The sequence below is a fragment of the Pecten maximus genome, unplaced genomic scaffold (genome assembly GCF_902652985.1).
Source record: "Pecten maximus unplaced genomic scaffold, xPecMax1.1, whole genome shotgun sequence".
Taxonomy (NCBI): domain Eukaryota; kingdom Metazoa; phylum Mollusca; class Bivalvia; order Pectinida; family Pectinidae; genus Pecten; species Pecten maximus.
The window spans coordinates 20962-32744 of NW_022979297.1; the positions used below are offsets into that span (position 1 = coordinate 20962).

At 34.2% G+C, this 11783-nt stretch overlaps 1 protein-coding gene across 1 annotated transcript; it reads right to left on the minus strand.

Moving 5' to 3' along the window:
- Nucleotides 1–439: 439 nt before the first annotated feature.
- On the minus strand, nt 440–10526 carry LOC117318454 (DTW domain-containing protein 2-like). Its single transcript, XM_033873440.1, has 6 exons — nt 10387–10526; nt 3442–3532; nt 2908–3002; nt 2409–2595; nt 1376–1504; nt 440–705 (listed from the first exon to the last, which is right to left on the minus strand). The coding sequence occupies exons 1-6, from the start codon at nt 10494–10496 to the stop codon at nt 526–528; spliced, it is 792 nt and encodes a 263-aa protein (XP_033729331.1). The 5' UTR covers nt 10497–10526; the 3' UTR covers nt 440–525.
- Between the last annotated feature and the right edge of the window lie 1257 nt (nt 10527–11783).

The following is an 11783-nucleotide window of genomic DNA, read 5'->3' on the forward strand; positions in this document are numbered from 1 at the left end:
CTTCCAAGGAGGTAAATAAAATTTCTGGTATTCTTATCAATTTACATTCAAAAATAGAGACTCTTGTAATTTAAGATTCTGTTAACAATATATAAACAAGATATTATTTCTGCAATCCTTAGTACAAGCAGTATTAGTTCAGACTGATATAGATTTTAAATGACATTCTCATCGCATTCCTCCTCCTGTTGGTGATGTCACGATGTGTCTGATGACAAGACACTGACAGTAATGTACAAATTATTATTATTAGGTATTAAGTTTAGGGAGGGCATATTTGTGAATCACTTTTACCTTATTTTAAAACTGACAATTCTAGCAAGGTAATTAATATCTGGTAGATAATCTCTACCACCTCTTAAAAGTGATAGAAATCTCTGCATTATAACTTAATTATTTTATTATCATTTTATCAATGAGAAAACACAAGAAAACACACTAAATAGTAAAAAGTTTATACATTAAAGTTCATAATTTTATCTAGAAATATCACATGTTTTGACCACTCTTAACAGGATATACCAGTCAGCTACTACCAGATTGTTCTTGACTATTCAATTTTTCTTGCTCTCTCTTTTTTAAGAATTTTTTAGAGAGAGGTTTATTCCAAAGTCCATTCTCAATTTTATAGGTCTTGCTTTGATGCTGAACGGCACCAAATTTCATCTGGAAGTTACACAGAGCATCCAGAGGTTTGGTCAACATCTGAAATACAATACATATTATGTTAATACATTGATTAGGTGTTTCTGATGAAAATTTGTGCTGAAAATAATTACAGATGTTGCTTTACATATTTGTCTCTAATTTTTCTTTGTTGTCAACTGAAATTGCCATTTAGAGGTTCATGAGACATCTTGTTCACAAAGAGTTTTGCATGGACACACAACGTTATTACTACTCTGTATATAGATCTTACTACCTGATAATTAACACTCAGTTCTTTTAAAGAGGATCTAATATAAATGTTTCCATTTCATGTGAAATTTGTGAAACAAAACCAAGAAAAAATGGTAAACAAGTTTCATTATGTATTTATGTCATGGAAACAAATATAGAATGCTGTTTACCACATAACTAAGACTTCTTTGTAAATATTTGTGAAAACAGCATTTTATGAGATTGATTTGAAATCTAAATTGTGATATAACAATGTGTGTGCGGCCAAAAATTACAACATCAGATCTCAACTGAAATGATAGAATGTAAGAAAAAACTCTTTAAATGTCATGGCACTGGATGGGTGATTTTTTAACAAGGAATCAGATAATATTTAAGCCCCCACAAAAAAATGCATAGATTTGGAATGTTTATTATCACTAATTTTTAAAGTTAAATTTGAAAATTCACCTCAGCAGGACTTAGGATTAATTACCTCAAAAATTTCTGGTCTATTTTCCAAGACAGATATAGCTACAGCAGCTGATTCCAATGTAGACAGAGCAGAGTCTGTGGGCTGGGTACGGATCACATACTTGCTGATGGGGTTATCATTAATTTGTACCTGGTAAAGCAAAAAAGATGGAAGTGAGATAAAGATGGATCAATGTTAGAACTTGAAAATGTCTGAAGGGAAACTGCATTTATATCAGTAAACCCAACACAGTTGACCAAACCACATATTATGCATGTACATAGTATTATATACATGTATGTCCAGAGATTTTCTGAAGTGTAAATGTAGTCCAGCTTACAACTCTATTCCCGATCAAAAATTGACCCAAGTTTCCCAATTTTAACTTAGATTATTCCAACTGGCCATTGTTTATAACTGTGTAAAAGACTTTTCATTATTTTTAGTGATAATCTTAGTGTTTATAAGGATTTATGTGTGAGTTTTAGTTTCTGAATAAAATATTGAAATCATGAAATTTTCTTTTTCATATTTTCCCAACTTATTATTTAATAACTCAAAATACTGATGCTTTTTCTTTAATTTAAAAAATGATGCTTTTTCTTTAATTTAAAAAAAGAGCCCCATTCCAAACAAAAAAACAAAAAAAAAACATTCATTGAAAAATTCCTGCTGCCAAGTGGATCTCCAGTTATCATACTTGATACAGAAACCCGGTAAGTTGATTTCTTGTGGGAGAACATCAGCTGTTCAACCATAACAGAGATTCATAACATAGATGTTACAAGTAAATACTCAATACACCTCAACAAATTATGAACAGGTACATGAAGGCATATTGAAAATAAATATCACTATGAAGTTCAATAGACAGGAAATTCTAGTAGGACGCTGACGCTGGATAAGTGTATCCACACTTTTATCGCTGTGACTGACATTGAGTAAATTTTCTGTAAGTAAAAACCCAGTGAACCAACTCCAGAGTTATCCTGTATGTTAGTACCAGTATTAAAAGATTTTCAAAATGGTAACTGTAGAAGATTATTATTTATACCTTTCTCGGGCAGGAAAGAATTTTGTTTGCACAATAAAGATTCTTGGCCTGAGCCCAAGTTCCATCCAGCATAACAAGATTATAGCTGTGATGGTGAAGTGGGAGATTCTGGATGTCCATCGCATCTTCCCCAGGGTAAAGGAGGATGGTGTTGGGTGCTTTCAAAATCTCATTAACCTGTGGATATCTACAACACAGAAACATTGATCCATTCACACAACATTGTAATACTGTGCATAAAAAAGCAACACAATGAAGTAGGATGAAACTAAACAGTTAAAATGATAAAATTCCATATACATAATATCACCAAAAAGCAGGTGCATAATGACATCAATATGTAGATTTGTTTCTCAATTATGTCACATATATGTTAAATAAATACAAGTATTGAAGCTATGGAGCAAGATATAAAGTTTTTATCTACACAAACAATTGCAACGAATCAGATGAACACTCAACAATGCCATCATGGCTATATTGTCAGGTTTAGTTTTACCTATGTTCGGAAAATTTCTTGCCAACAATAATATGACATTTTCCAAGGGCCAGTCCTTGATATAACATGGGAGCAGTCTTCAATCGTCTGGAAGTCTGTAGAAAAAAAATATATAAAAAAAGCTGTAAACTAATTAAAACTTAATACCCCTGCTTCCACAATACTCTAATATTGTTGGCAAAGTGTGGTGTCAAGCCAATCAAAACCATAGATACCTATTACAGAACCCCTGCCAAATATGTTTTGTTTATGTAACAGAGAGCATGATTAACTTCAATGTAAATCACTGCCTCCACTAGGGATCGGACCCCGCAAACCTCTGGCTCTAATTACTAGGATTACACTCAACCAATCGAGCTAAAGAGAAGATCTCTCTAGCTGAGCAGTATATTGCAGCTAGCATTTTCCAGGGTTAAAATTTACACATACAACTACAAATGATTTTTTTTCTTAATACTTAGATACAGTAATTAAACTACAATGTATATTATTCATATACATGCATGATGAAAATTATTTTCAGAATAAAATTACCTCGTATGGATGTTGTAGAATGTAGACATTTGTTTTTACGTCCAGACGCTCTTTAGGTAAATAAGGACACCAGCAAACAGTTATAGGACGGCTGCAACAGAGATGTACAGTTATACCACAAATATCAAAACATGAGTACATAACAGTAGCTATATAGGTTTACAGTAAATAAATGGGACATACAGTTTGTATCTTCAAATATAGAATACATTGGTCAATGGTGTAAAGGTAACCATATTTGTTTCCCTTGGTTCAACTCTATCTGTATGTATAGTGATAAACCAGTGGACATGGAGAGTCACAATCCTATGAGGATGGGTGTCAAGGCCGGAGACACCAAAAGAAGGAAACAGTGTCTTGAAATATTGATGAATATTGATGAGCTTAAATTGTCAGCTGTTTAGTTTATTGGGAAATATATAACTATGATTGATATATATATAATTACCTCCTTGGAATTGCTCATGGTTTGATAAGACTATAGCAAACCTAGCCACTATACCTAGAGAGTCAAATCACTTGACTGGAGTAGATCGATGCACATGCAAAATTTACTGTTTCGAACTTGTTTATGGTGATCACTCCCATTTTGCAAATAAAATTAAATGTCACTTTTCAACGAATGAAATAAAACAATTTCCAACAAATATTTTCACCAAATTAACACTACTGTATTTACAACTATACCAAACCCTAATTCCCTCACTCTCTTTTGATAAGATATTACAGTAACACGCAGGGTTTGAATAGCAGATACACAATACATGTACAGGCACTATCAGTATAAATAGAGACAAAAACAATCTGTCAATCCCAATATAGATTAGATATAATGAGAGTTTTCTGTTACAGGATACAGATCCTCTATAACACTTCAAATAATAAATGTTAGTAATGGGAATCGGCTGAGATTTCAACATTGATGATCAGATGAAATCGGTTAGTGTCAATCGATTGATTTTCGATTATTAATCTGTTAGCCTATCATATCGTTACATAATCCTTTAGGAATATTACTTTTTCTTTACTCTGGGATTAAACAGTCCTATTTTTTCCAAAGCAGAGTATGTGGCCATTTTGATTTTATACTTAAAGAGGCTTACCTGCAGACGGACCGGTAAACGGCACATCTCTGATCACTAAATAAACTTCAGTACACGTTTCTATGTGACAAAATTAGAGGCTTTCCGACTTTATTTCTTGAAAACAATTACAGAATATGTATTTCTGCGGGTAAGCCTCTTTAAGCTATACTTTGAGTATCTTTATTTTCTATTATACCATTTCATTATGTCATAATCTTTCTTGATAAAAAGTTTTTTTATATATATTTTGCAATTAATTACAGTTAAAAAGCATGATTTGTAAGCAGTTGTAGTTAGGACATAGTACATGTACTTCCGTTATCTCTTTAGTGAAAATAGAAGTAGAACTTGCACTTTCCGTTTTGGAAACAATCATCTATGTTGACATCTCATAATCCATCATCGAGAATTGGTTGCCTTTCCGATTAGGTATTGATTATAATTGATAATGGGGACAACACTAACTAGAGTTGTATCCCAAGGGATAACTAATACCCCCCCATGGGCGCCTATATAGTTGAGTAGGCTATTGGCGAGTGTAATCATATCTAATCCAGTCAGTTATTACATTTTATGAATTACAATATTAAGACATCAATCGATCCAAAACCAGCTTCAATTTATAAATATTCATGATATACACCATCCAATACTGCAATTGTACATCGGTTCGGTAACAAATATTTAACACTCCTGATCATAACATTGTAAATTGACCTGTGTTTATTTTAGTTAGGCATAATTTCATGCCAAGTTTGGTTAAAATCTGTTTTGTACTTCGACTTGTTCGGACAAGTTGTGATACTGATACACATGCCAATTTTTGTTGACATCGGAACAGTACTTTAGTAGGGGTTGTCCGGACATGCCTCAACCAATCTGAAGTCGGCGGCCATTTTGAAAAATGCATACCAGTTATCTAAAAAAAAGTTGTGATGCACAACTACATGTTGTACTGTACTGATTACACATGCCAAGTTTTGTTGAAATCGGAACAGCACTATAGTAGGAGTTGTCCAGACAAGATTGTGGGACGACAGACGGACAGGCCGATTGCAGTATACCGCGCCCCTAACATCGTTACGGGGGTATTATAAATGTACATGTACATTTCTAATTCATGATGTACAGTACATACTACTTTGAAATCATATACATTTGATAATATTTACGTCTTTTTTTCCCAACATTTTTATCAAACTTACTTTTAAAACACAATTTTGTATTGTATTTTATTACAATTCCACACAAATGCCATTCATATATAAAAACAATTGTTTTATTCATATGTTAATTACTGTACACGTATCTTCAGGGAATTTTCTCCACTTGTACATGTTTCCTCATTATAAATTTCAATGTATTAATTAAAGGCCTATCGTTTATTAGTTTTATTCTGAGTGTCAAGTGGAGTCTGTGCTATTAAACTTCCCTGGACACTCATTAGTCATTAGGTACCTAGACCACCGACATTATGGTATCTTTGGATTCTTACTGTCAGCCTACATCTAGATGCACCTAGCTAATGCATGAACATATATAAGTGTCTAGAGGAGTATGTGTCTAACTTGACATTCGATCGATATGTGATATAACAGATTAATAAATTTCAAAAAAACATGTTTTATTTATTTATCATTTATTAAACTCTTCTATATTCAATATAAAATTTGTCAAAATAGATTGCAAACCTGCCAACTTCCCTGGTTACATATTAATCAAGTAACACGACTGTTCGCCGCGGGGTCTCACTAGTTACCGACAAGAAACTAGATTTACCGACAAGAGCCGACAAGAAGTTAGAATTACCGACAAGAAGCCGACAAGAAAGGAAATGAGAGATAAAATAGTTTTTATTTATTAATACAATGTAAGATTTGTTGATTTTTTTATTTAGGAATATTTTGTGGTCTGAAATAATGGTTGTGACAGGTAATATTGAGCCGACAAGAAGAATATAGATCTAGGCCTACCGACAAGAGGCTTGAATTAAACGACAAGAAGCCGATAAGATAGAAAATGAAATACAAAATAGTTGCTTTTTTAATTTATTTATTAATACAATGTTTGATATGTTTTTTTGGTTTTTTTTCTCTCTTTCTTTTCTATTTTTGATTGTTTTGTGGTGTCTGATACAATGGTGGTGACAGGGAAAATTGAGCCGACAAGAAAAATAGATCTACCGACAAGAGGCTGGAATTACCGACAAGATGACGATAAGAGACAAAGTATGTATATATTATTCTTTATTTCTTAGTTGTTTTTTGTTTTTGTTTTCATGTATTTGTTTTGCATTCGAAGTTAAACATATTCTGTTGGTGAATGTTTTTGGTCTCAACAGTTAAATATTCCACCACTGACGGTCCCACCAGACTCACTGAAGTTTTATTTTTTTAAGCGATAGAGTTTTTGCATTTATTGTGCGTTTTCTTTGCCCAGGTTTACGTGCCAAAGATTGAGTTTGTGGGATTGTGAGACTACCATCCGTTGACTTAGGAATCTTTGCAATGTGATTTAGAACATTGGAGGCTGCTTACTGGTGGACTTAACTCGAAGTCCCCATGGCCGTATAATGCACCATGTATCAAACTCTCTTGTACATACGGACAAAAAACATGTATATAAACATTTTGTCCTGTCTAATATTTTGTTGCGGTTCTTCAAAGATATTCAGTTCGGGTGCTGGTATTATGTGTTTTCACTGCATAGGAAGCCAGCCAGTTAAGTGTATGTTGTCATTGTGTAAGATTTCGCTGGTCATTATTACTCTTGGCAGAAATTTGTGTATACAAGTTACCCATGGACGCGTGTGTCCCCTAAGGTCAATCGGCACGTGGCTCATAGGTGAAGGTATGATAGTATAATTTCTAAATATGGGCCCGCCCACATCGCCAATTACTATTTTTCATTATCTGGTAGTTGGTGTCAGAATTAATTCATTGCAACAATTTCTAATAATCAATCTACACGAACTTATATAAAATAAAAATAAATTGTGATTTACCTTTTTAAAATTAGTACGAAATTTGGAATATATCATGGGTAGTTTTGTAATCAATACAAAATTAACATTGAAGTTATTCCATTATCATATCATTTAATAAATTTTCTTTTAAATATATACATATTATTAAATTGTTAATTGTTCAATATATTCCAGTACATATAATTAAATTAGTATGTACGAAGAAATAACCTTTCTATTCTTTCTTGTCGGCTTCTTGTCGGTAATTCTAACTTCTTGTTGGTTCCCGTTCAATGCAGTGAAATTATTAGAAACGAAGATACAGAAACAATTGTATCAATCATTTTCTGGTAATGCAATCATTGTCGATATATACATGTATTACTTCATTGTACGTGTAATTAAATTAGTATAAATCAAGAAATAAAAAAGATCGTATTGTTCATTTTCTTGTCGGCTTGTCGGTAGACTAATTATAACCTCTTGTCGGTAAATCATATTTTTTTCTTGTCGGCTCAATTAACTGTCGCCAACATTACATTAGACAACAAAACAATCCAAATAGATAATAAATAACTAATACATGAACAAATCAAATATAGTTTTGATAAATAAAATGTGTTTTATCTTTTATTTTCTTTCTTGTCGGTGATTCAAGCCTCTTGTCGGTAGAACTATTTTTCTTGTTGGCTCAATATTACCTGTCACAACCATCTATATCAGACCACAAAATATTCCTAAATAAAAAAAATCAACAAATCATAGATTGTTTTAATAAATAAAAACTATTTTATCTCTCATTTTCTTTCTTGTCGGCTTCTTGTCGGTAATTCTAACTTCTTGTCGGCTCTTGTCGGTAAATCTAGTTTCTTGTCGGCTCTTGTCGGCTCTTGTCGGTAACTAGTGAGACCGTTCGCCGCGTAATAAGTGTCTGTTGTAACATGAAACAAGATTCATTCATTCAATGCTCTTCAATAGAATCAAAATTGATTGCAATATGTTCAAATGTTTGTAAACATCCACTGATCCTCATCAAGTTTCAGATGTCGTTTTGGTGCACATGCTTTTATATATACTGAAACGAAAAAGAAACGCAACATGGAAAATTGTGATTAATTTTGTATTAAATATACATATCTGTATAAAAATCGCGGAAATAAACATGCACCCTGCCTAACACCCATACCAATCTTCAAAATCACCCAAGTGTGACTAGAGACCTATGCACTTCCGGCGCGGTAAAAACATCAAAAACCGTGCCTGTACAAACATATGCGTTCTTTTTTCATTCAAACCAGTATCAATTCATCACTAACATTGAGCCACATCATCGCCAATACTTTTGCAAACAATAATTCCTTTTACAATTATGCCACGGTTATCAAAGGTTGATAGAGGACGTGCTATAGCGATGCTTCTGGCAGGGAACACGCAACTTCACGTCGCTCGACAATTCAGAGTTCACAAATCGACTATTAGTCGATTAGTTTCACGTCTTAACGCAACAGGAAGAGTCGATGACCAGCCGAGATCAGGACGTCCACGCGTAACGTCGCGACGTCAAGACCGGGTTCTTAGGTTGGCACACCTGCGTAACAGGAGATTAACGGCCGCTGAAACGGCAAGGAATACGATTGGTAATCATAACCGTCGAATTCATCCCCAAACAGTGATCAACAGACTGCGTGAGGCTAATTTGCGTGCAAGGCGACAGTACGTTGGTTTACCACTAACACCGCAACGTCGAGCACGTCGTATGCAATGGGCAACGGCACATATGCCCAGACGTTTTCCTATGAGACGTTGGAGGTCTATGCTCTTCACCGATGAATCTCGATTCACGTTATTTCGAGCAGATGGCCGTCAACGTGTGTACCGGCGTCGAGGCGAACGTTTTGCTGACGCCTGTGTTTTGGAACACGACCGATTTGGGGGTGGATCAGTTATGGTTTGGGCGGGAATCTCCCATGGTTTGAAGACGCCTTTGGTGATAGTCAATGGGAATTTAACGGCCGTACGCTATCGGGATGAGATCCTTAGGCCCCATGTTGTGCCGTTTGTTAGGCAGCATCATCTAACCTTTCAGCAAGATAACGCGAGACCACACGTTGCAAGAGTCTGTAGAGACTTTCTTGCGACACAGAACATTGTTCCTATAGATTGGCCTCCATATAGCCCCGGCCTGTCCCCAATCGAGCATTTGTGGGATGAATTAGACAGAAGAATTCGAAATCGCCGTAACCCCCCAAATACCCTCCCTCAGTTAGCAAATGCACTCGTCCAAGAATGGAATAACATTCCAATACGGAAAGTCAATGCCCTGATGAACTCAATGCAACAAAGAATTAGAGATGTGATAACTGTTCGAGGAGGACACACACGATATTAGGGCACGGTTTCAAAACTGCTGCCATTTCAACTTGGATTCACGTAGGGTACTACCAATCATGACCTTCTAGCAAAGTGACCTGTTCTTAAAAATCTCTAAACATTTAAAGGATGTTACATCAATATTCAATATTAACTATTACATATGAAATTTAAACATAATGCTCACAAGTATTATTTTATTAAACCTACAATTTGAAGTTGCGTTTCTTTTTCGTTTCAGTATAGATCTATATCAAAAATGGCAATTATAGGCCAAGAGATATATGCTTATTGGCAAAATATAGCGAAAAAATAACATGGGTTAACATTACTCCTATAACATAAAAGACCGCTGGTCGGTTCTTTTTCTATTGGATATGTAAAACCTCTAACATTGTTGGAGTACAGTAGGGTTAACCTGAACAGTACATGTACAGTACACAGCTGGAATGTCCGTCATGGAATTCGCCTTTTTGTTGAATATATTGACAAATTGATCAGTCAGTATTGTTACACATTTCTTACCTGCATCTGGGACACATCGATCTCCTCTCCGATTCAACAACTTCATCTTCAACGAAATAATTGCAAAATTCTAGCAGATCATTTTCGCAATCGTCCTCAGCGGAAGCCATTTTGATATCTGTATCATTAGGACGCTTGTAAATCAAGACGTCAATGGAGGATCAAATTACTGAGAGTACTGAGCTTAAATGAAATTTGCTATTAAAATGCTCCACTCTTAAATATACTACAGTGTCGACAAAGAGAAATTATGACCTATTTAGAACAAGAAGAGGTTAACGTATGTTTTGATACAATTCCCAAGCTTAAATATTTTATGTTATTAGATCTACTACCCTCCAAAAGTTCCAGTTGTATCTTTCATTTATAGTGGGAAATAATTAGTTGCACTCCGAAGAAATTATATCGTGCTCCGCCTCTGCAAAAATATAGTATGAGTAAAGTATTCACTGTCCAGTCCACAAAGACGACCGAGAAACAAAAGCTTTCTTGTACCAATGTTGCTTTCTATGGAGATCCAACCAATTAAAGACAATACTCTCAAAGAAATATATAAATGTTTATATTTTGACCTCTTTAAAGTTTTCAGACTTAACATATACTTAACAAGTTATTTCGAATCAAAAACTTGAGGTAATGTGTATTTTTGAAAGTATACGGAAATTCCCAAAAATAATAACTTGGTCCGCCGACAGACCAATTAAGTTTCTATGCAATTAGTCCAACAATATGCAACGGGTGGGTTTTCAGTCAAAGGGCCGTCAGTCATCACAAAATGGCGGCAAAATAGCAAATTGGCTACTAGGATATGTATTGTTTTCTTCTTCTTAATACAACCTCCGTCAAAAATGACGACTACGGTCAGTTTGTAGGTTGGATGCTGTTAAAAAAGTGAGGGAATTTAGTTACAGTGAGAGGTTTTTTTTATTAAGTTTTTTTTTTTTAGTGGAAACTATAAGATAAAAACATCTTTGAATTTAATTTGTTTTGAATAATAGTAAATGGGATACTGGGATATGTTGGTTGATTGTTTATATTGAGGCATTTGCTATTTCCCTTATTCATGTATTGATTTCATGTTTTTATATCAAAACACTGAACATTTGAAATGAAAATAATAAACAATTTTATATCATACCTTATTGCTTCTATGTACACCTTTTGGTCTTTAACGTCTATACTATCATTTCACTACTGTGAAGTAAGAAGGTTGTGTCAATGTTCATAAGAAAATGTAATTACAAGTTAATTTAAAATATTAGCTTATAATGGCCCTATATCAGAGATTCAGATGTTCAATAAGTAATCACTCAATATGTTTGTTTGTCCGCCCGTCCCCAAATTAAGTTCCCAGGTTTATAGACCAACTTATGTGAAATTTGGTTCAGGTGTTTCAA

What these genes read in the sequence shown, in the direction of transcription:
- LOC117318454 (XM_033873440.1), bottom strand. Translation starts at nt 10,496, where the DNA reads ATGGCTTCCGCTGAGGACGATTGCGAAAATGATCTGCTAGAATTTTGC. An exon ending in TTCTACAACATCCATACGAG is followed by an intron (nt 3,003 to 3,441) that starts GTAATTTTATTC and finishes TTTTTTCTACAG; the next exon opens with ACTTCCAGACGATTGAAGAC. An exon ending in TTCTTTCCTGCCCGAGAAAG is followed by an intron (nt 1,505 to 2,408) that starts GTATAAATAATA and finishes TTGCTTTACCAG; the next exon opens with GTACAAATTAATGATAACCC.